The 26090-nt window shown below is 45.8% G+C and overlaps 1 protein-coding gene across 2 annotated transcripts in view; it reads left to right on the top strand.

Annotated features, from left to right (window-relative positions):
* Positions 1–26090, top strand: part of LOC141155309 (connector enhancer of kinase suppressor of ras 2-like) — a 586755-nt gene that overhangs the window by 372774 nt on the left and 187891 nt on the right. For both annotated transcript variants that reach the window (XM_073642150.1, XM_073642151.1), the window contains exon 3: positions 16713–16915. In XM_073642150.1, the coding sequence (XP_073498251.1) occupies positions 16713–16915 (203 nt within the window). The remainder of the gene's footprint in view (positions 1–16712; positions 16916–26090) is intronic.

A 26090-nucleotide genomic window follows, 5' to 3' on the forward strand; every position in this document is an offset into this window, starting at 1 on the left:
TGTATGATGTGAAAGAATTATGAATGCAGCTCTGGATGTGACTGGAGTATAAGGAAGAACATAGCCAGAGTATGTATGATGTGAAAGAATTATGAATGCAGCTCTGGATGTGACTGGAGTATAAGGAAGAACATAGCCAGAGTATGTATGATGTGAAAGAATGATGAATTCAGCTCTGGATGTGACTGGAGTATAAGGAAGAACATAGCCAGAGTATGTATGATGTGAAAGGATTATGAATGCAGCTCTGGATGTGACTGGAGTATACGGAAGAATGTAACCAGAGTATGCATGATGTGAAAGAATTATGAATGCAGCTCTGGATGTGACTGGAGTACAAGTAAGAATGTAACCAGAGTATGTATGATGTAAAATAATTATGAATGCTGCTTTGGATGTGACTGGAGTATAAGGAAGAATATAGCCAGAGTATGTATGACGTGAAAGAATTGTGAATGCAGCTCTGGATGTGACTGGAGTATAAGGAAGAATGTAACCAGATTATGTATGATGTAAAATAATTATGAATGCAGCTCTGGATGTGACTGGAGTATAAGGAAGAACATAGCCAGAGTATGTATGATGTAAAAGAATTATGAATTCAGCTCTGGATGTGACTGGAGTATAAGGAAGAATGTAACCAGATTATGTATGATGCAAAATAATTATTATTGCAGCTCTGGATGTGACTGGAGTATAAGGAAGAATGTAACCAGAGTATGTATGATGTAAAATAATTATTATTGCAGCTCTGGATGTGACTGGAGTATAAGGAAGAATGTAACCAGAGTATGTATGATGTAAAAGAATTATTATTGCAGCTCTGGATGTGACTGGAGTATAAGGTAGAATGTAACCAGAGTATGTATGATGTAAAAGAATTAGGAATGCAGCTCTGGATGTGACTGGAGTATAAGGAAGAATGTAACCAGAGTATGTATGATGTAAAAGAATTAGGAATGCAGCTCTGGATGTGACTGGAGTATAAGGAAGAATGTAACCAGAGATTGTATGATGTAAAATAATTATTATTGCAGCTCTGGATGTGACTGGAGTATAAGGAAGAATGTAACCAGAGTATGTATGATGTAAAATAATTATTATTGCAGCTCTGGATGTGACTGGAGTATAAGGAAGAATGTAACCAGAGTATGTATGATGTAAAAGAATTATTATTGCAGCTCTGGATGTGACTGGAGTATAAGGTAGAATGTAACCAGAGTATGTATGATGTAAAAGAATTAGGAATGCAGCTCTGGATGTGACTGGAGTATAAGGAAGAATGTAACCAGAGTATGTATGATGTAAAAGAATTATGAATGCAGCTCTGAATGTGACTGGAGTATAACCTGTGGTCAGGATCAGTGCCAGAATTAAAGCAGGTGTAGAGGTATGTGGTAAGATGCTGTTTTATCACTAGTAATACCAGGTAACACCAGAGGAGGTGCCATAGAGCAGGGCCGCGTGGATTTCAGGGAAGGAGCTGTGACGTTCAGTTCCATCTTGTAGTAAATTGGGTCAATTGAGTCGTCTTGTGTGGATCTCTGGAGGTTGCGGGAGATTGATCTATTTCTGCAGCTAACTAGACTCCTTCCATAAATCCAGCATTCTGCCTCCACTTTGTCTGGAGCTCTGATGGATGAACACTCAATCACTTCTCTCTGTTGCCCCAGGATCCAAATGTGCTTTTTTTTTTCATTTAATAATAAGAAGTTGTCTGATGTTTTCTGAAGGCTCCTCGGGGCTGTGACAGGCACAGGCAGCGCTCTGCTATTCTACAAGACGTGTTAATGGCTCCAGACTCCTACAAAACAATCGCTACATAATATCAATATGTATCTGACAAGACAGAAAGCCCATGGGGAAGGGAAGACCCTGCTTAGGTCTGGAGACCCTTACAACACCTAGATATGGGAAATCTCTATATGGGTTGGAAATGGTGGACCCTCATATTAATTGGACATGGATAACCTGTATTCTAGCCAAATAGAAAAATCTTTATGGGGCTGGACATGGAGGACCCTTATATTGGATAGACATAGGAAACGCTGGTTCACACTGGACATTGTCAAAAAGAGGGTTCACTTGGCCGCGCTGTTTCCATCACGCATACAATGTGGAGAACTCCTTCATTCCAAGTAATTTATTGGTTCTACAGACAATACGTAATGTGTTTCATGGTCGTACAGACCCCCTCACAAGGACAATTTGTCTGTATACAATATAACAATGTTATATTGTATGTAATCATTACCCTGATTGCTAACGCTCCAAGGCGAAAAATTGGTGCATCCAATGGATTTGCTATTTCTGGGGTGGCTGAGGGTTGGTGTTATTAGTCTGCGAAGGGCCAATATCCATTGACCTTCCCAGCCTATTAATATCAGCCCGCAGCTGTCTGATTAGCCTTTGCTGGTTATTACAAATAAGAAGGACCCCAAATCATTTTTGTTTAAGGTCCCCCCTTGTAAATAACCAGTAAAGGCAAAGCAGACAGCTGTGAGCTGATACTAATAGGCTGGGAAGCTCCATGGATATTGGCAACTTCCCAGACTATTAAAACCAGCTCACAGCTATCTGCTTTCCCTTAGCTGATTATTAAAAATAAAGGGGACCCCTATCCATTTTTTTTTTCATTTATTAGCTAAATGTACAGTAAACTACACATTCACAGCACTAATTATATATCTCACTGATACATTTCTATCTATCTATTCTATCCTATTCTGCCAGTTCAGGCAAATACAGTGAATTTACTGTACTTGGCTGATGAATTGACGGGTTTCCTTTGATATGTGTGCGTAAAACTCACACAGCACACTCATGGCCCGCGTTTTTTTCTTGCACCCATTGGTTGATATTGGCGAGTGCGATCCGATTCTCGCAATTTTTTTTCTCAGTTCGAAAAAAACTCGCAAATGAGAACTGACTGATTTACTAACATTGGTCAGAGTATATGCAACGTTTTCTCGCATTGCACTTATCTGATTTAAAGGTCAGTGTGAGCGAACCCTTAGGCTGCGTGCCCACTATTCGTTTTTCAAGCGTTTTTGCCGCGGAATTTTTATTTTTTACCATTCTTATTCTTTTTTTTTAACTATTACTTGGTCACAGTATATATGCCTGTTACATGGATTTATATAGTGTGACCAAGTCGTCAAGCACTTTTCCAAGTGATGCTAAAGTCGCTTGGAAAAAGCGCCTGATAACCCGCATGCAAAGACGCTTGACAAACGCTTCTACCTGGCGGGAAAAATGCATGTAAATTCCGCATGCGTTTTTCCTGCCAGGGAGAAGCGGAAAAAAATCTGCAGCATTTCTGCATCGTGTGCACTTATCCTTAATCTCACTTACCTTTAATAACTTTATATAGTCCTTTCCACCAGAATCAGTAGGACATGATAGGCACTAGATTATCAAATATTTTGGATTATCAGACCTCCCTAGAAAAGAATATAAGAATATAGAAATATATAAAGGTCCGAGAATCTACAGGAAGGCCACAGTGTTATCATTTTACCTTTTTGTACTGATACATTAATCATTTCCATATTATAATTGCTAGTTATTATGTATCTGTTGTGTATCTTGCTTCCATTGAGAGAAATCTTGGCCTTTGATACCAGGCAGGGACTGTGTCTTTCAGATCTACAGTATATGTGACTAGTATGGAGGACGCGAGTGTCAGGTTTTACTGTAAGTCAATAGTAGCCATAACAGATGCTAATGCCTTTCCTAGAATAGCTGGAGCTTGCTGTGGTGGAATGGAAACAGCTTTGATTATGTCTGCTGGGGTCCGTTACGTATGGGAAATTAATACCAGTTCATTGGCCTTTGCTTTGTGACTATTGATCCTCTGCCGATGTGAAAGCCTCTGCAGCAATGAATCCAGCCATGGCGGCCACAAGTCAGAACTGATTGCCTTCATCCTGCTAAAGGCTCAGATATTTCTATTACTCCCTCTACATCATGCGTTTATACTTCAGTCACTTCCAGAGCTGAGATCGCAATTCTACTGTTTTCCAGTTACCTCTCAGGCTGCAGAGTCTCTCACCTTATTTATAGCATAGCGTGTGTGTTTTAATTTTACAGAGCTGTGCGTATGTTGATGTAGCAGAGCTGTGCGTGTTGATGTAGCAGAGCTGTGTGTGTTTTTATAGATAATACATTGCTGTTTACCTGTCAACACTGAGGCTGCAGGATCTCACACCTAATTTGTAGCTTAGCGTTTGTGTGTTTTAATGTTGCAAAGCTGTGCGTGTGTTATTGTAGCAGAGTTGTGTGTCTACTGTGTGTGTGGTTGTATAGATAATACTATGCTGTTTCCTGTCAACACTGAGGTTGCAGGATCTCACACTTTATTTGTAGTTTCGCGTTTGAGTGTTTTAATGTTGCAGAGCTGTGCATGTGTTAATGTAGCAGAAGTGTGTGTGTGTTTATGTAGCAGAGCTGTGTGTGTTTGTGTATTTGTATAGCTGCTAGATCTCACACCTTAATTGTAGCTTAATGTGTGTGTTTGTTTTAATGTTGCAAAGCTGTGCGTGTGTTGATGTAGCATAGTTGTGTGATTATGTAGCAGGGTTGTTTGATGTTTGTGGTGTGTGTGGTTATATAGATAATACTCTGTGCTGTTTTCCTGTTAATACTCAGGCTGCAGATCTCACCCTTTATTTGTAGCTTAGCGTGTGCATTTTAATGTTGCAGAGCTGTGTGTGTGATGTAGCAGAGCTGTGTGCGTGATGTAGCAGAGCTGTGTGTTGATGTAGCAGCGCTGTGTGTTGATATAGCAGAGCTGTGTGTGTGATGTAGCTGAGCTGTGTGTTGATGTAGCAGAGCTGTGTGTGATGTAACAGAGCTGTGTGTGTGATGTAGCAGAGCTGTGTGTTGATGTAGCAGAGCTGTGTGTGTGATGTAGCAGAGCTATGTGTGTGATGTAGCAGAGCTGTGTGTTGATGTAGCAGAGCTGTGTGTGTGATGTAGCAGAGCTGTGTGTGATGTAGCAGAGCTGTGTGTGTGATGTAGCAGAGCTGTGTGTGTGATGTAGCAGAGCTGTGTGTGATGTAGCAGAGCTGTGTGTGTGATGTAGCAGAGCTGTGTGTGTGATGTAGCAGAGCTGTGTGTGTTGATGTAGCAGAGCTGTGTGTTGATGTAGCAGAGCTGTGTGTTGATGTAGCAGAGCTGTGTGTTGATGTAGCAGAGCTGTGCGTTTATGTTTGCAGTATGTGTGGTTATATAGATAATGCTCTGCTCTTTTCCTGTGATCGCTCAGGCTGCAGGATCTCACATCTCGTTACATCAGTCTCGGATTGTCTTCCTATAGATTATACTTGGCTGTTTTACATTGAAGGTGATGAGGCGTCTACACCCAGAACTATTCGTCTTCTCGCAGGGGAACAGCGCCCCTAGTGGCCACTTCTTAATAATATTAGAACATTTCTTCTAACACAATCTATAAGGCAGAATGTATGAGTCTGAACAATTGTGTACTTCATGGGGAAGGTGTCATTTTATTGTTAGCATTAATAGAAAGCTGAAGACCCGGCAGTAAATCTGTGGTTTGGGGGTGCGGCGTCGGCTGGCAGGAGCGGTGCCTGCTGCAGCCCCCTGAGTGCAGCTACTAATTATCCTCATTGATGACACTGAGTATAATGTAAGAGGAGATGAAAGTCAGAAGGATGTGAGAGGATAAATTGCCGATTCCTGGTAAAATGGCTTCTTGCCGTGGTTCTGCTTTTACCTTTTGAACCCTCAGATCAGTACTCAGCTCTCCTGCAGAGCAACAGTAATTACCCTGCTGGAGAAATGTCTCCCCTGCACCCCACCGAGGAGAGGCGGTGCACGAAAACATTGGCTTTACATCCACTGCAACTTATAGCTCAGTGATCCCAGGAATCAGCCGGATCTCCGGCTCCTGGTAAATCTCAGAGATCCGCGGAAGATGCTGCAGGGTTCAGTGATGGTCGCAGTCCGCCCTGGACTATGAATAATAACAGGAACGATAATTGTCAGAAAGCCGCTTCCCCCCCACTGGTGCTAAAGCCCACACGGTGTAAAAGAATTCTGTGTTGTATTGAGAAAAAATCATGTTTGGGATTCAGACTGATACATTGTAACAAACTATAAGGATAAAGCTGCGTTCACACCTTCAGCATTTGGTCAGTATTTTACTTCTCTATCTGTAAGTTAAAACCAGGAGTCTGTGAAAAATCCAGAAGTGGTGACGTGTTTCTAGTATACTTCTCTGATTGTTCCACTGATTTTGTCTACAGATTCTGATGGATACTCAGTGACTGCACCAGCAGAATAGTGAGTGCAGCTCTGGAGTATAATACAGGATGTAACTCAGGATCAGTAATGTAATGTATGTACACAGTGACTGCACCAGCAGAATAGTGAGTGCAGCTCTGGAGTATAATACAGAATGTAACTCAGGATCAGTAATGTAATGTATGTACACAGTGACTGCACCAGCAGAATAGTGAGTGCAGCTCTGGAGTATAATACAGAATGTAACTCAGGATCAGTAATGTAATGTATGTACTCAGTGACTGCACCAGCAGAATAGTGAGTGCAGCTCTGGAGTATAATACAGGAGGTAACTCAGGATCAGTAATGTAATGTATGTACACAGTGACTGCACCAGCAGAATAGTGAGTGCAGCTCTAGAGTATAATACAGGATGTAACTCAGGATCAGTAATGTAATGTATGTACACAGTGACTGCACCAGCAGAATAGTGAGTGCAGCTCTGGAGTATAATACAGGATGTAACTCAGGATCAGTAATGTAATGTATGTACACAGTGACTGCACCAGCAGAATAGTGAGTGCAGCTCTGCAGTATAATACAGGATGTAACTCAGGATCAGTAATGTAATGTATGTACACAGTGACTGCACCAGCAGAATAGTGAGTGCAGCTCTGGAGTATAATACAGAATGTAACTCAGGATCAGTAATGTAATGTATGTACACAGTGACTGCACCAGCAGAATAGTGAGTGCAGCTCTGGAGTATAATACAGAATGTAACTCAGGATCAGTAATGTAATGTATGTACTCAGTGACTGCACCAGCAGAATAGTGAGTGCAGCTCTGGAGTATAATACAGGATGTAACTCAGGATCAGTAATGTAATGTATGTACACAGTGACTGCACCAGCAGAATAGTGAGTGCAGCTCTGGAGTATAATACAGAATGTAACTCAGGATCAGTAATGTAATGTATGTACACAGTGACTGCACCAGCAGAATAGTGAGTGCAGCTCTGGAGTATAATACAGAATGTAACTCAGGATCAGTAATGTAATGTATGTACTCAGTGACTGCACCAGCAGAATAGTGAGTGCAGCTCTGGAGTATAATACAGGAGGTAACTCAGGATCAGTAATGTAATGTATGTGCACAGTGACTGCACCAGCAGAATAGTGAGTGCAGCTCTAGAGTATAATACAGGATGTAACTCAGGATCAGTAATGTATGTACACAGTGACTGCACCAGCAGAATAGTGAGTGCAGCTCTGGAGTATAATACAGGATGTAACTCAAGATCAGTACAGGATCAGTAATATAATGTATGTACACAGTGACTGCACCAGCAGAATAGTGAGTGCAGCTCTGGAGTATAATACAGAATGTAACTCAGGATCAGTAATGTAATGTATGTACTCAGTGACTGCACCAGCAGAATAGTGAGTGCAGCTCTGGAGTATAATACAGGATGTAACTCAGGATCAGTAATGTAATGTATGTACACAGTGACTGCACCAGCAGAATAGTGAGTGCAGCTCTGGAGTATAATACAGGATGTAACTCAGGATCAGTAATGTAATGTATGTACACAGTGACTGCACCAGCAGAATAGTGAGTGCAGCTCTGGAGTATAATACAGGATGTAACTCAGGATCAGTAATGTAATGTATGTACACAGTGACTGCACCAGCAGAATAGTGAGTGCAGCTCTGGAGCATAATACAGGATGTAACTCAGGATCAGTAATGTAATGTATGTACACAGTGACTGCACCAGCAGAATAGTGAGTGCAGCTCTGGAGTATAATACAGGATGTAACTCGGGATCAGTAATGTAATGGATGTAAACAGTGACTGCACCAGCAGAATAGCGAGTGCAGCTCTGGGGTATAATACAGGAGGTAACTCAGGATCAGTACAGGATCAGTAATGTAATGTATGTACACAGTGACTGCACCAGCAGAATAGTGAGTGCAGCTCTGGAGTATAATACAGGATGTAACTAAGCATCAGTAATGTAATGTATGTAAACAGTGACTGCACCAGCAGAATAGTGAGTGCAGCTCTGGGGTATAATACAGAATGTAACTCAGGATCAGTAATGTAATGTATGTACACAGTGACTCCACCAGCTGAATAGTGAGTGCAGCTCTGGAGTATAATACAGGATGTAACTCAGGATCAGTAATGTAATGTATGTATACAGTGACTGCAGCAGCAGAATAGTGAGTGCAGCTCTGGAGTATAATACAGGATGTAACTCAGGATCAGTAATGTAATGTATGTATACAGTGACCGCACCAGCAGAATAGTGAGTGCAGCTCTGGGGTATAATACAGGATGTAACTCAGGATCAGTAATGTAATGTATGTATACAGTGACTGCAGCAGCAGAATAGTGAGTGCAGCTCTGGAGTATAATACAGGATGTAACTCAGGATCAGTAATGTAATGTATGTACACACTGACTGCACCAGCAGAATAGTGAGTGCAGCTCTGGAGTATAATACATGAGGTAACTCAGGATCAGTAATGTAATGTATGTACACAGTGACAGCATCAGCAGAATAGTGAGCGCAGCTCTGGAGTATAATACATGAGGTAACTCAGGATCAGTAATGTAATGTATGTACACAGTGACAGCACCAGCAGAATAGTGAGTGCAGCTCTGCAGTATAATACAGGATGTAACTCAGGATCAGTAATGTAATGTATGTAAACAGTGACTGTACCAGCAGAATAGTGAGTGCAGCTCTGGGGTATAATACAGGAGGTAACTCAGGATCAGTACAGGATCAGTAATGTAATGTATGTACACAGTGACTGCACCAGCAGAATAGTGAGTGCAGCTCTGGAGTATAATACAGGATGTAACTAAGGATCAGTAATGTAATGTATGTAAACAGTGACTGCACCAGCAGAATAGTGAGTGCAGCTCTGGAGTGTAACACAGAATGTAACTCAGGATCAGTAATGTAATGTATGTACACAGTGTCCCCACCAACAGAATAGTGAGTGCAGCTCTGGAGTATAATACAGGATGTAACTCAGGATCAGTAATGTAATGTATGTACACAGTGACTGCACCAGCAGAATAGTGAGTGCAGCTCTGGAGTATAATACAGGATGTAACTCAGGATCAGTAATGTAATGTATGTACACAGTAACTCCACCAGCAGAATAGTGAGTGCAGCTCTGGAGTATAATACAGGATGTAACTCAGGATCAGTACAGGATCAGTAATGTAATGTATGTACACAGTGACTGCACCAGCAGAATAGTGAGTGCAGCTCTGGAGTATAATACAGGATGTAACTCAGGATCAGTAATGTAATGTATGTACACAGTGACTGCACCAGCAGAATAGTGAGTGCAGCTCTGGAGTATAATACAGGATGTAACTCAGGATCAGTAATGTAATGTATGTAAACAGTGACTGCACCAGCAGAATAGTGAGTGCAGCTCTGGAGTATAATACAGGATGTAACTCAGGATCAGTACAGGATCAGTAATGTAATGTATGTACACAGTGACTGCACCAGCAGAATAGTGAGTGCAGCTCTGGAGTATAATACAGGATGTAACTCAGGATCAGTAATGTAATGTATGTACACAGTGACTGCACCAGCAGAATAGTGAGTGCAGCTCTGGAGTATAATACAGGATGTAACTAAGGATCAGTAATGTAATGTATGTAAACAGTGACTGCACCAGCAGAATAGTGAGTGCAGCTCTGGAGTGTAACACAGAATGTAACTCAGGATCAGTAATGTAATGTATGTACACAGTGTCCCCACCAACAGAATAGTGAGTGCAGCTCTGGAGTATAATACAGGATGTAACTCAGGATCAGTAATGTAATGTATGTACACAGTGACTGCACCAGCAGAATAGTGAGTGCAGCTCTGGGGTATAATACAGGATGTAACTCAGGATCAGTAATGTAATGTATGTATACAGTGACTGCAGCAGCAGAATAGTGAGTGCAGCTCTGGAGTATAATACAGGATGTAACTCAGGATCAGTAATGTAATGTATGTACACAGTGACAGCACCAGCAGAATAGTGAGTGCAGCTCTGCAGTATAATACAGGATGTAACTCAGGATCAGTAATGTATGTACACAGTGACTGCACCAGCAGAATAGTGAGTGCAGCTCTGGAGTATAATACAGGATGTAACTCAGGATCAGTAATGTAATGTATGTACACAGTGACTGCACCAGCAGAATAGTGAGTGCAGCTCTGGAGTATAATACAGGATGTAACTCAGGATCAGTAATGTAATGTATGTACAGAGTGGCTGCACCAGCAGAATAGTGAGCACAGCTCTGGAGTATAATACAGGATGTAACTCATGATCAGTAATGTAATGTAGGTACTCTCATATACAGATCTTCAGTGTTTGCCATTGTCTATCTGTAGACTTGTCCATTCTGTATGTTGGGATAGACCTTTGGTAGAGCTTCTTCCTTCCGGTGAGTTCAGCTGCTCTCATACATGGCGGAGGTATTTGGGGAAATCCTTTATATATTTTCATGTTTATTGCTGTAGTAAAATGTAAAATCATTCTTCCGTCGTCTTCATCTACTTTCACTTTTTGTGAATCTCTGGATGAATCGCTGAGAACGATCTGTGCAGTGACAGGACGTGACGAGTCTTTGTGAACAGTTTTATGTAAATGTGCGGATTGAGGATTAGTAGGATTTTGTGCTGATGGTGAGTGATCAGGGTTGTGTTCAGGTTCCCTGTTTGGACTATTGTGTGACTGCACCGCAGGGAAATCCATCGCTTAACATTCACAATTCAGATACTATATCATGTCCTGTACTCCAGTCACCTCCAGAGCTGCATTCACAATTTACTTCATTTACATTCAAAGCGGTATTCGCAATCCTGATATTAAATTATTTCTTATATTTACAATTTTGATATTGCATTATGCTCTATACTCCAGTCACCTCCAGAGCTGCATTCACAGCTCATACTCTAGTCGTACTTCTGATGTTACACAATGTCCTATACTCCAATCACATTTAATTCTGCTTCCGCAATTCTGAAATTACCGTACATTGTATTCCATACATACAACAGGCAGTGCATGATCTATCTCCCTTAATGCAATGCAGCATGGTGTGTGATTGTAGCTCGGCTGTTGGTGATAATTGTCAGCAGTTTGCTTTCATGTTCTCGGTCAGGGTACACATATTATATTGTGTCCATGCTGTGTTGCATTGCAGGAGATATACTGTATACAGACAGCCACACATTGTACATTCTGATACTAATATTCCTGTAGCTGGATAGGAGTCTCCAGTTCCCCAAATATAATGAATACTTCTGCATCTATAATTGTTTTATATTTCCATTTCTCAGTTTCAGGATCTCTATGTCATGTCAGTGAAATATTATAATATATCGTTTATGTGGAGACTTCCATAACACTTATCCGGGCTTGTTACAATGTATCAGAATGTTGGGTTATCAGCAGCAGGAATCTCTCTCCATACATGACCCCAGGCTCATCGCTCCCACCTACACTGATACATTGTAACTAAGGTTTTAATTATATGATGACGGAGATTTATGTACAGATGACTGGATCAGCGCCATGATGATATAGACCAGGAGGAGCATCTGCGCCCCTCAATATAGCGGGCCATCGTATATAAAGTGTATCCTATCTCTCAACATATAAATCCAAAAGTGCAGGAATTAACCCTACATTCAACAAACTTTGTATAAATCAATAGTGAAGGCGAATATAAGAAACTGTGTAATATATCTTATCAGAGAAATCTGCTTCTTTCTCCACTTATGAGCCACTTCTCATTCTTTACTAATCATTCACTCTGAAAAAAAACTGCTAAATTCTATCTTTATAACACAGTACCCACAGGCTAACAGTCATGGGTACAGAGGAGTATAGACAAATTATAAAAATGTAGCATTTTATTGGAATAAAAAAAAAATATTTTAAATCATCAACCAATCTAAAATAAGCTGGAGAATGTTTTCATCTTATCAGGGACTCATCACATGAGCACAGTGAGGTGTCAGGATACAGTTCCCAGCACAGTGAGGTGTCAGGATACAGCTCCCAGCACAGTGAGGTGTCAGGTTACAGCTCCCAGCACAGTGAGGTGTCAGGATACAGCTCCCAGCACAGTGAGGTGTCAGGTTACAGCTCCCAGCACTGTGAGGTGTCAGGTTACAGCTCCCAGTACAATGAGGTGTGAGGATACAGCTCCCAGCACAGTGAGGTGTCAGGATACAGCTCCCAGCACAGTGAGGTGTCAGGATACAGCTCCCAGCACAGTGAGGTGTCAGGATACAACTCTCAGCACAGTGAGGTGTCAGGATACAGCTCCCAGCACAGTGAGGTGTCAGGATACAGCTCCCAGCACAGTGAGGTGTCAGGATACAACTCTCAGCACAGTGAGGTGTCAGGTTACAGCTCCCAGCACAGTGAGGTGTCAAGTTACAGCTCCCAGCACTGTGGGGTGTCAGAATACAGCTCCCAGTAGGTGTCAGGATACAGCTCCCAGCATTGTAAGGTGTCAGGATACAGCTCCCAGCACTGTGAGGTGTCAGGATACAGCTCCCAGCACAGTGAGGTGTCAGGATACAGCTCCCAGCACAGTGAGGTGTCAGGATACAGCTCCCAGCACTGTGAGGTGTCAGGATACAGCTCCCAGTACAATGAGGTGTCAGGATACAGCTCCCAGCACTGTGAGGTGTCAGGTTAGAGCTCCCATCACTGTGAGGTGTCAGGATACAGCTCTCAGCACAGTGAGGTGTCAGGTTACCGCTCCCATCACTACGAGGTGTCAGGATACAGCTCCCAGCACAGTGAGGTGTCAGGATACAGCTCCCAGTACAATGAGGTGTCAGGATACAGCTCCCAGCACAGTGAGGTGTCAGGATACTGCTTTCAGCACAGTGAGGTGTCAGGTTACCGCTCCCATCACTACGAGGTGTCAGGATACAGCTCCCAGCACAGTGAGGTGTCAGGATACAGCTCCCAGCACAGTGAGGTGTCAGGATACAGCTCCCAGCACAGTGAGGTGTCAGGATACTGCTCTCAGCACAGTGAGGTGTCAGGATACCGTTCCCAGCACTGTGAGGTGTCAGGATACAGCTCCCAGCACTGTGAGGTGTCAGGATACAGCTCTCAGCACAGCGAGGTGTCAGGATACAGCTCTCAACACAACGAGGTGTCAGGATACAGCTCTCAGCACAGTGAGGTGTCAGGATACTGCTCTCAGCACAGTGAGGTGTCAGGATACAGCTCCCAGCACTGTGAGGTGTTAGGACAGCTCCCAGCACTGTGAGGTGTTAGGATACAGCTCCCAGTACAATGAGGTGTCAGGATACAGCTCTCAGCAATGTGAGGTGTCAGGATACAGCTCTCAGCGCAGTGAGGTGTCAGGTTACAGTTCCCACCACTGTGAGGTGTCAGGATACAGCTCCCAGCACAGTGAGGTGTCAGGATACAGCTCCCAGCACAGTGAGGTGTCAGGATACAGCTCCCAGCACAGTGAGGTGTCAGGATACAGCTCCCAGCACAGTGAGGTGTCAGGATACAGCTCACAGCACAGTGAGGTGTCAGGATACAGCTCCCAGCACAGTGAGGTGTCAGGATACAGCTCTCAACACAGTGAGGTGTCAGGATACAGCTCCCAGCACAGTGAGCTGTCAGGTTACAGCTCCCAGCACAGTGAGGTGTCAGGATACAGCTCTCAGCACAGTGAGGTGTCGGGATACAGCTCTCAGCACAGTGAGGTGTCAGGATACCACTCCCAGCACAGTGAGGTGTCAGGATACAGCTCCCAGCACAGTGAGGTGTCAGGATACAGCTCCCAGCACAGTGAGGTGTCAGGATACAGCTCCCAGCTCTGTGAGGTGTCAGGATACAGCTCCCAGCACAGTGAGGTGTCAGGATACAGCTCCCAGCACAGTGAGGTGTCAGGATACAGTTCCCAGCACAGTGAGGTGTCAGAATACAGCTCTCAGCACCGTGAGGTGTCAGGATACAGTTCCCAGCACAGTGAGGTGTCAGGTTACAGCTCCCATCACTGTGAGGTGTCAGGATACAGCTCCCAGCACTGTGAGGTTATAGGATACAGCTCCCAGCACAGTGTGGTGTCAGGTTACAGCTCCCATCACTGTGAGGTGTCAGGATACAGTTCCCAACACTGTGAGGTGTCAGGATACAGCTCCCAGCACAGTGAGGTGTCAGGATACAGCTCCCAGCACAGTGAGGTGTCAGGTTACAGCTCCCATCACTGTGAGGTGTCAGGATACAGTTCCCAACACTGTGAGGTGTCAGGATACAGCTCCCAGCACAGTGAGGTGTCAGGATACAGCTCCCAGCACAGTGAGGTGTCAGTACACAGCTCCCAGCACAGTGAGGTGTCAGGATACAGCTTTCAGCACAGTGATGTGTCAGGATACAGCTCCCAGCACAGTGTGGTGTCAGGTTACAGCTCCCATCACTGTGAGGTGTCAGGATACAGCTCCCAGCACAGTGAGGTGTCAGGTTACAGCTCCCAGCACAGTGAGGTGTCAGGATACAGCTCCCAGCACAGTGAGGTGTCAGGATACAGCTCCCAGCACAGTGAGGTGTCAGGATACAGCTCCCAGCACAGTGAGGTGTCAGGATACAGCTCCCAGCACAGTGAGGTGTCAGGATACAGCTCCCAGCACTGTGAGGTGTCAGGATACAGCTCCCAGCACTGTGAGGTGTCAGGATACAGCTCCCAGCACTGTGAGGTGTCAGGATACAGCTCCCAGCACTGTGAGGTGTCAGGATACAGCTCTCAGCACAGTGAGGTGTCAGGATACAGCTCTCAGCACAGTGAGGTGTCAGGATACAGCTCCCAGCACAGTGAGGTGTCAGGATACAGCTCCCAGCACAGTGAGGTGTCAGGATACAGCTCCCAGCACAGTGAGGTGTCAGGATACAGCTCCCAGCACAGTGAGGTGTCAGGATACAGCTCCCAGCACAGTGAGGTGTCAGTATACAGCTCTCAGCACAGTGAGGTGTCAGGATACAGCTCCCAGCACAGTGAGGTGTCAGGATACAGCTCCCAGCACAGTGAGGTGTCAGGATACAGCTCCCAGCACAGTGAGGTGTCAGGATACAGCTCTCAGCACAGTGAGGTGTCAGGATACAGCTGCCAGCACAGTGAGGTGTCAGGATACAGCTCCCAGCACAGTGAGGTGTCAGGATACAGCTCCCAGCACAGTGAGGTGTCAGGATACAGTTCCCATCACAGTGAGGTGTCAGGATACAGCTCCCAGCACAGTGAGGTGTCAGGATACAGCTCCCAGCACAGTGAGGTGTCAGGATACAGCTCCCAGCACAGTGAGGTGTCAGGATACAGCTCCCAGCACAGTGAGGTGTCAGGATACTGCTCCCAGCACAGTGAGGTGTCAGGATACAGCTCCCAGCACAGTGAGGTGTCAGGATACAGCTCCCAGCACAGTGAGGTGTCAGTACACAGCTCCCAGCACTGTGAAGAGTTAGTTACAGCTCCTGTTATACTCTATGGAGGGGGGAAGATGGGAGATGGAGGAGGAGTAAGGAACAGAGTGAGAAAAGAGAGAGGGAGACACTAAAAGATCATGCTGAGCTTTGTAACAAGTCTTCTACCCTACCCCAGAGCTGGAATCACATCCACACTGCTCAGTACAGCTGTATAATTTCCTTCATGTTGTTGTTTCTCTCTGTGGGCTAAAGAATAAAGAGCAGGAATCCATCCCTGTGTGCTGTACATAGAAGACATCATAGCAGCTAGTTATCTCCCACCAGCTCAGAGTCGATTCCAAATTAGAGAAGTTGTGCACTACTTTAGACTACACCCCCACTGTATCCCCCCGGGGCCCTAAGCCTTTTTGTAAATACCTTCCGTTGCCCATAATGCCTGTGAGCGGCGCTATCGGTGGCCGCTCACAGGCATCATGTGACTCCGCGCTCCGCGCTGACCTCACGACAAGTGAGACATGACTGAGCGCTGGGGTCCCCGCGGTGGCTGCTGGGTTGTGGGCGGGGTGCCCCCCCCACGTCACACCCAGCCCCCCCGCGTCACACCCAGCATCCACCGTGCGCTCTGCCTCTCCCCATTCATTAGGAAAGCCCGCGGTGGATGCCGGGTGTGACACGTTGGGGTAACCCCGCCCATAGCCTGGCATCCACCGTGGAACCAGGAAGAGAAAGACCCCCGGCTGCTGCCAGCACTTGTCGTGACATCAGCCGGGGGTCACGTGATGCCTGTGAGCGGCCAGTGATAGCGCCACTCACAGGCAGTATCTGCAACGGAAGGTATTTACAAAAAGTCTAAGGGGCCCCGGGGGGATACATTGGGGGGGTAGTCTAAAGTAGTGAGCTAGAACCAGCAGAAAACAAATTGGTGAAAATGCAGAATACAAGTCATCTCATGTCTCTTCTTTTCTTATTGCAGAATTATGGCCTGGAGACGGAGAACCTGCGGACCCTCTCTCACAAGCTTAACGCATCAGCCAAAAATCTACAAAACTTCATAACGGGTAGAAGGCGGAGCGGACATTATGATGGGAGGGCCTCCCGACGACTGCCAAATGACTTCCTTACCTCTGTGGTGGATCTGATCGGTGCTGCCAAGAATCTTTTAGCCTGGCTGGACAGGTAATGTCATCCGGTGTGTCTGTATGTGAGTACATGTGTCTGCAGTCACTGTTACCTTGTAGCGACCTGCAGCTTTATTCCTCTGACACATATTTTACCACACAACAAATAGTTGTCAGACTCCACCCCTTACATTATTCCCACGATCACGTGGTTACTAAACTCCACCCAGGAGTCCTCATTGTTTGTCACAATGTATCAATGCAGGTGAAATGTAACAAATTATCAGGACAGAAGATACATTTCTGCAAATGATATTTTTAGCTTTCCAACTACTAAGACAATGTAACAGACCCTCAGCTGTGAGCTGTAAAATGTCTACTGACTACTGGCTTTTGAGGACGATGGTGGTTAATACTGAGGTTGGCTCTATCTCTTAGAAATACTTAAGATTGTAGGAAGATCCCTGACTCCGGCTCCTTTGTCCGTCACTCCAGCAGCTGCTTGTGGTCGTCTGGATTCTTGTCATCCGCAGATCGTCTTCCCTGAAGCCAATGACTTCCACGGATGATTCCCTCAAAAGAAGATAATAATGTGAGTGGCGCCCATTTCCCAGGCTTGATCCATACAGAGATGTGAATGGGAGCGCGGACGCATTCATGATTCCCGCTGATGACATGTTGGCTCAGCCGCAGGCGGTCGGCCTGACCTGGTTCCGTCCGGTCTGATTAAAGTCACCATGCCATTAGATGAATGCCCTTCCCACATCATTGCTCCAGCGCGGCCGCAGTATCCCAAAAGTGACGGCTCAGAAATGTAACATGAAAGGGAAATGGTTCCAGATACAATGTATCAACTTCCCGAAGAGCAAATGAAGCCGAAAAGAAAATGTAACATCTCTGCTGGAAGTCTAAAAGACAAGTTGTCAGGGTTGTCGCGCATCTCATCCACACTGTTATTATTCCTTGTAGGAAAGGAGAAGCAGCCGCTCACCCCATGCACAAGGATTGCAGCATCAGCCTAGACCAAAGACTAAAACTACTCCAGCATTAAAAAATGTGGTCAAATCTCTCATTACTTTATTTGAATCTTCTAAAAGACAAGGCCCATAAAGACAAAGGGGGACAAGAAGCCGTTCGACCACGCTTTTCAGGCTTGTTTGGCCTTTAGTCCTATCTCGAATGGCTGAAAATCCATTGTAGAAATAGTGATACAAAGAAGCAAACATAAGTAACGGGCAGACCACGTAATAGCAATTCATTGGCCACCTCCTATGTTGTGTGCAAAACAAATAATAAATGAAAGATAAGTAAGTGCATGCTGTGCCGCTGATATACTGCACCTGACATAGGGTGCATGTGGATAAATAAATCACGTCATGCACTATAATTCATTTAATGTTTAACCTCATCCTGACTGGGCGATTTTCCATTTTTGCGCTTCTGTTTTTTCTTTCACTTCTTCCACACGGCCATGTGAGGGCTTGTTTTTTGCGGGACAAGTTGTACTTCTGAATGACACCATCCATTTTATCTTGTTTTTTGGGGCTTATATTTATCATCTTCACTATATGGTAAAACTGACCTGGTAATATGATTCTCCAGGTCAGTACGAGTATGCAGAAACCAAACATGTATAGTTTTTGTTTTTTTATATAAGTGGTGAAAAAAATGTGGAAATTTGTAAAAAATAATTTCTCTTGTGTCGCCATTTTCCGAAACGTTTTCAATTTTTGGTCAATGGGGCTGTGTGAGGGATTATTTTTTGGACTCTGAGCTGACATTTTATTGATACCATTTTTAGGTAGATACAATGTTTTGATCACTTCTCATTGGATTTTCACTGCAAAGTTGCGGCAGCCAAAAAAAACTAATTCTGTTTTTTCGTGTTTTTTTTTTCTCATTTTCTGGTTAATTTATTTTAGATTTTGATAGATCAGAATTTAACAAACGCAGTAATACCAAATATATGTTTTATTTCTTTATTTTTAATATGGGAAAAGGGGGGTGATTTGAACTTTTATAATTTTTTTATTTAATTTTTTATTTTATTTCACTTTATACTGCAGTTGTTAGTTCCCTTAGGGGACTTGAACCTGCAATTGTCTGATCGCCTCTAGCTCCTCCCCCCTCCCCTCTACATAGAATCTTATTGTAACAATCTCATCTGCGGTGTCAGTAATGTAACATTGTGTCTTCACTGAATACAGACTTTACCTATGAATGGGGAATTTTGAGAATGAATGACCCATCCTGGCGGAGAAAGAAGCGGATTTCTCTGATAAGATTTATTACAAAGTTTCTTGTTTACACTTGTGTTATTGATTTATGAAATAGAAATTAGAATGACGGTTACACTTTAATTAGATTTTGGCAGTGATTAACACATGGCTCAAAGTCCTGGGTAACATTTAAAACACTGCACCATGTACCTTGTAGTTCCATCCCTCTCCTATCACTTCTGTGCTCCGCCTGTGTGTCAGTCCTGGAATTCTTCTCATGAATCAGGAGGCTCAGGATGAACAGAACTCCAGGTCTCACAGACAGGACAGCACTACAGTGTGCAGGATGATGGAGAACTGAAGTTCATAGAAATGAATTTACTTTTATATTTGCTGTATTAGAGTCGGATGGAGGAGTCTTTTTCACTAGACCCCCATCCCCTGCACTTAATAAAATTGGCTCTTAAATGAAACTGAGCTGTTGCAGTCCCACATAGGGCCGGCATTAGCACCCGGCGCACCCAGGCCAGTGCCGGGGCCCTGAGCAGGCACGGGGCCACTCCCCGTCGGGCACCCCGCCGTGCTATGGGACCCGTGAGCGATGCGGTGCCGGTGCCAGCGCCCGCTTCCCCCCGCTTGCTCAGGGCCCCGACACAATACTTACCGCTCCCCGTGCCTCCGCAGCAGCTCCGGTCTCTTCCGCGGCTGCTGCACTGTGACGTCTCAGGTTAGAGGGTGCGGTGACGTCTTTACACCGCGCTCTCTCCTGAGCAGTCACAGCGCAAAGCGGGAAGACGCCGTGCAGGTGAGGGGTCCGGAGCAGCGGCAGCAGGTGAGAAGTGAGGTGAGTATTTGATTTTTTTTTTTATATGTATGGAGGCATGGGGCATTATATGTTGGGGGGAACAAGTGACATCCTGCATGGGGCATTATATGGAGGGAGAGGTGACATCCTGCATGGGGCATTATATGGTGGGGAGAGGTGACATCCTGCATGGGGCATTATATGGGGGGGAGAGGTGACATCCTGCATGGGGCATTATATGGTGGTGGGGGGGAACAAGTGACATCCTGCATGGGGCATTATATGGGGCGGAGAGGTGACATCCTGCATGGGGCATTATATGGGGGGGAGAGGTGACATTCTGCATGGGGCATTATATGGTGGTGGGGGGAACAAGTGACATCCTGCATGGGGCATTATATGGGGCGGAGAGGTGACATCCTGCATGAAGCATTATATGGGGGTAGAAGTGACATCCTGCATGGGGCATTATATGGGGGGAGGTGACATCCTGCATGAGGCATTACATGGGGGGGAGAGGTGATATCCTGCATGGGGCATTATATGGGGCGGAGAGGTGACATCCTGCATGGGGCATTATATGGGGCGGAGAGGTGACATCCTGCATGGGGCATTATATGGGGCGGAGAGGTGACATCCTGCATGGGGCATTATATGGGGGGAGAGGTGATATCCTGCATGGGGCATTATATGGGGCGGAGAGGTGACATCCTGCATGAGGCATTATATAGGGGGGAGAGGTGACATCCTGCATGAGGCATAATATGGGGGGGGGAGGTGATATCCTGCATGGGGCATTATATGGGGCGGAGAGGTGATATCCTGCATGAGGCATTATATGGGGGGAGGTGACATCCTGCATGAGGCATTATATGGGGGGGAGAGGTGACATCCTGCATGAGGCATTACGCATATGGGTGGGGGAGGTGATATCCTGCATGGGGCATTATATGGGGCAGAGAGGTGATATCCTGCATGAGGCATTATATGGGGGGGAGGTGACATCCTGCATGAGGCATTATATGGGGCGGAGAGGTGACATCCTGCATGGGGCATTATATGGGGGGGGAGAGGTGACATCCTGCATGGGGCATTATATGGGGCAGAGAGGTGATATCCTGCATGAGGCATTATATGGGGGGGAGAGGTGACATCCTGCATGATGCATTATATGGGGGGGAGAGGTGACATCCTGCATGAGGCATTATATGGGGGGGGAGAGGTGACATCCTGCATGGGGCATTATATGGGGCGGAGAGGTGACATCCTGCATGAGGCATTATATGGGGGGGGAGAGGTGACATCCTGCATGGGGCATTATATGGGGGGGTGACATCCTGCATGGGGCATTATATGGGGCGGAGAGGTGATATCCTGCATGGGGCATTATATAGGGCGGAGAGGTGATATCCTGCAAGGGGCATTATATGGGGGGGAGGTGACATCCTGCATGAGGCATTATATGGGGGGAGAGGTGATATCCTGCATGGGGCATTATATGGGGGGGGAAGTGACATCCTGCATGGGGCATTATATGGGGCGGAGAGGTGACATCCTGCATGGGGCATTATATGGGGGGGAGGTGACATCCTGCATGAGGCATTATATGGGGGGAGAGGTGACATCCTGCATGGGGAATTATATGGGGGGAGGTGATATCCTGCATGAGGCATTATATGGGGCGGAGAGGTGATATCCTGCATGGGGCATTATATGGGGCGGAGAGGTGACATCCTGCATGAGGCATTATGTGGGGGAGAGAGGTGATATCCTGCATGGGGCATTATGTGGGGGGGGGAGGTGATATCCTGCATGGGTCATTATATGGGGCGGAGAGGTGACATCCTGCATGTGGCATTATATGGGGGGAGAGGTGACATCCTGCATGGGGCATTATATGGGGGGGGGAGGTGACATCCTGCATGGGGCATTATATGGGGCGGAGAGGTGATATCCTGCATGAGGCATTATATGGGGCGGAGAGGTGACATCCTGCATGGGGCATTATATGGGGGGGGAGGTGACATCCTGCATGGGGCATTATATGGGGGGGAGAGGTGATATCCTGCATGGGGCCATTATATGGGGCGGAGAGGTGACATCCTGCATGAGGCATTATGTGGGGGAGAGAGGTGATATCCTGCATGGGGCATTATGTGGGGGGGAGAGGTGATATCCTGCATGGGTCATTATATGGGGCGGAGAGGTGACATCCTGCATGTGGCATTATATGGGGGGAGAGGTGACATCCTGCATGGGGCATTATATGGGGGGGGGAGAGGTGATATCCTGCATGGGGCATTATATGGGGCGGGGAGGTGATATCCTGCATGGGGCATTATATGGGGGGGGGGTGATATCCTGCATGGGGCATTATATGGGGCGGTGAGTTGACATCCTGCATGGGGCATTATATGGGGGGGAGAGGTGACATCCTGTATGGGGCATTATATGGGGGGGAGAGGTGATATCCTGCATGGGGCATTATATGGGGGGAGAGGTGACATCCTGCATGGGGCATTATATGGGGGGGAGAGGTGACATCCTGCATGAGGCATTATATGGGGGGGAGAGGTGACATCCTACATGAGGCATTATATGGGGGGAGAGGTGACATCCTGCATGGGGCATTATATGGGGGGGAGAGGTGACATCCTGCATGAGGCATTATATGGGGGGGAGATGTGATATCCTGCATGAGGCATTATATTGGGGGGGGAGAGGTGACATCCTGCATGGGGCATTATATGGGGTGGAGAGGTGACATCCTGCATGAGGCATTATATGGGGGGGAGAGGTGACATCCTGCATGGGGCATTATATGGGGGGAGGTGACATCCAGCATGGGGCATTATATGGGGGGGAGGTGACATCCAGCATGGGGCATTATATGGGGGGAGAGGTGACATCCTGCATGGGGCATTATATGGGGGGAAGGGACATCCTGCATGGGGCATTATATGGGGGGAGAGGTGACATCCTGCATGGGGCATTATATGGGGGGGGGGTGATATCCTGCATGGGGCATTATATGGGGGGGAGATGTGACATCCTGCATGGGGCATTATATGGGGGGGGAGAGGTGACATCCTGCATGGGGCATTATATGGGGAGGAGAGGTGACATCCTGCATGGGACATTATATGGGGGGGAGAGGTGACATCCTGCATGGGGCATTATAAAGGGGGGGGGGTGACATCCTGCATGGGGCATTATGTGGGGGCCAGTATTCTGTATGGAGCATTATATGGGGGCCAGTATTCTGTATGGAGCATTATATGGGGGCCAGTATTCTGTATGGAGCATTATAAGGGGGCCAGTATCCTCTATGGAGCATTATATGGGGGCCAGTATCCTCTATGGAGTGTTATATGGGGACCAGTATCCTGTATGGAGCGTTATATGGGGACCAGTATCCTGTATGGAGCGTTATATGGGGACCAGTATTCTGAATGGAGCAATATATGGGGCCCGTAATACTGTATGGAGGACTATACTGTCCGGTCTGCGCTGTGAGGATTTAGCCGGTTTCTGAGCTATTGTAGAATTTACAATAGATATCGCTCATGTAATGTAAGAAGTGAAATCTTTGGCATTGTACTATATATATATTTCTCTGCAGTATCTCTGCATCATGAATCGTGGTATGTGTTAAAGGAGCCCACTGAGACTGTTTCGCCTAGGGCCCACAAAATCCTGGAGCCGGCCCTGGCCCCACGGCTTCATTTCCTATGTGTGGCCGTACCCTATGGTGCGGACTATCTCAGGTTGTTTCTGTGCCACACAGGCCACTCGCTCTGTACAACGTCAGTCCTGCAACGTCAGTGTAAATTAATCGGCCCCTTAGTTCCATGCACAGAGTGTATTAAACGTCCACATGCAAAACTGATCACATACAGACAGCACAGGGACCAATGCGAGTCAGTGAGGTACAGTGGGTACGGAAAGTATTCAGACCCCTTTACATTTTTCGCTCTTTGTTTCATTGCAGCCATTTGGTAAATTCTAAAAAGTTCATTTTTTTTCTCAATAAAGTACACTCTGCACCCCATCTTGACTGAAAAAAACAGAAATGTAGGAATTTTTGCAAATTTATTAAAAAAGAAAAACTGAAATATCACATGGTCATAAGTATTCAGACCCTTTGCTCAGTATTGAGTAGAAGCACCTTTTTGAGCTAGTACAGCCATGAGTCTTCTTGGGAATGATGCAACAAGTTCTTCACACCTGGATTTAGGGATCCTCTGCCATTCTTCCTTGCAGATCCTCTCCAGTTCTGTCAGGTTGGATGGTGAACGTTGGTGGACAGACATTTTCAGGTCTCTCCAGAGATGCTCAATTGGGTTTTGGTCAGCGCTCTGGCTGGGCCAGTCAAGACTGGTCACAGAGTTGTTCTGAAGCCACTCCTTTGTTATTTTAGCTCTGTGCTTAGGGTCATTGTCTTGTTGGAAGGTGAACCTTCAGCCAAGTCTGAGGTCCAGAGCACTCTGGAAGAGGTTTTCATCCAGGATATCTCTGTACTTGGCCGCATTCATATTTCCTTCAATTGCAACCAGTGGTCCTCTCCCTGCAGCTGAAAAACACCCCCATAGCATGATGCTGCCACCACCATGTTTCACTGTTGGGATTGTATTGAGCAGTGATGAGCAGTGCCTGGTTTTCTCCACACATACCGCTTAGAATTATCACCAAAAAGTTCTATCTTCATCTCATCACACCAGAGAATCTTATTCCTCATAGTCTGGGAGTCCTTCATGTGTTTTTGAGCAAACTCTATGCGGGCTTTCATATGTCTTGTACTGAGGAGAGTCTTCCGTTAGTCCACTCTGCCATAAAAGCCCGACTGGTGGAGGGCTGCAGTGATAGTTGACTTTGTGGAACTTTCTCCTATCTCCCTACTGCATCTCTGGAGCTCTTCCACAGTGATCTTGGGGTTCTTCTTTACCTCTCTCACCAAGGCTCTTCTCCCACGATTGCTCAGTTTGGCTGGACGGCCAGGTCTAGGAAGACTTTTGGCCAGATCTGTGCCTTGCCACAATTCTGTCTCTGAGCTCCTTGGGCAGTTCCTTTGAGCTCATGATTCTCATTTGGTCTGACATGCACTGCGAGCTGTGAGGTCTTATATAGACAGGTGTGCGCCTTTCCAAATCAAGTCCTATCAGTTTAATTAAACACAGCTGGACTCCAATGAAGGAGTAGAACCATCTCAAGGAGGATCACAAGGAAATGGACAGCATGTGACTTAAATATGAGTGTCTGAGCAAAGGGTCTGAATACTTATGACCATGTGATATTTCAGTTTTTCTTTTATAATTTGCAAAAAATTCTACATCTCTGTTTTTTTCAGACAAGATGGAGTGCAGAGTGGACTTTAATGAGAAAAAAATGAACTTTTTAAAATTTACTAAATGGCTGCAATGAAACAAAGAGTGAAAAATGTAAAGGGGTCTGAATACTTTCCGTACCCACTGTAGATCTCATGAGCGTTTTTACTCACGGACCGATAGTCTGCAGGTATAAAAGTTGCAGCATGCTCCACTGTGATCCGTATTCTGGAGCGGACTCGCCCATTATAAGTCAACGGGAGCGTAAAAATCAGGTCACATCCAGGTTACCATCCGTACCTCTTGTGTTTTTCATGGATCCATTACGAGTATACAGATAAAAAATTGGATTTGACCTTTTATTATTTCTAAAATTGTTCACGTGAAAAATGGACACATGGACGTTAACACGGAGGACAAATCAGTTTCTGGATGAAAAACGGACGGATGATTTTGCGTGCGCCTGTCTGAGCCCGACCTCCCCCTCAGTGTCCAGGAGTCTTTCTTGGCCGCTCTTCTGTCTAGTAGGACCACGGTCAGGTCTGCTGCCGCCATAGCTTTCACGCCTGGTTGACCATCAGCCGCACTCCCTGCCGCCCTCTCACCTCCTTCTTAGGCCTCATTCACACATCAGTATTTGGTCAGTATTTTCACAAGTGTTTTTTTTGCCAAAACTACAAATGAAACAATCAAGGGAAAACTATGATTGAAAGGTTGACATCTGTTCTGTAGTTTGGAGACACTTCTGGTTTTGCCATACAAATACTGATGAAAATACTGATGTGTGAATGAGGCCTTATAGCGCCTGTGCTGCGATATGGCAGCACCACAATGCCGCGCTCATCGCTGTCATCCTATTATTGGTCTCTCCAAGAAACCCACAAG

The sequence above is a fragment of the Phyllobates terribilis genome, unplaced genomic scaffold (assembly GCF_046119375.1).
Source record: "Phyllobates terribilis strain yellow unplaced genomic scaffold, ASM4611937v1 Scaffold_7__3_contigs__length_470593459, whole genome shotgun sequence".
NCBI lineage: Eukaryota > Metazoa > Chordata > Amphibia > Anura > Dendrobatidae > Phyllobates > Phyllobates terribilis.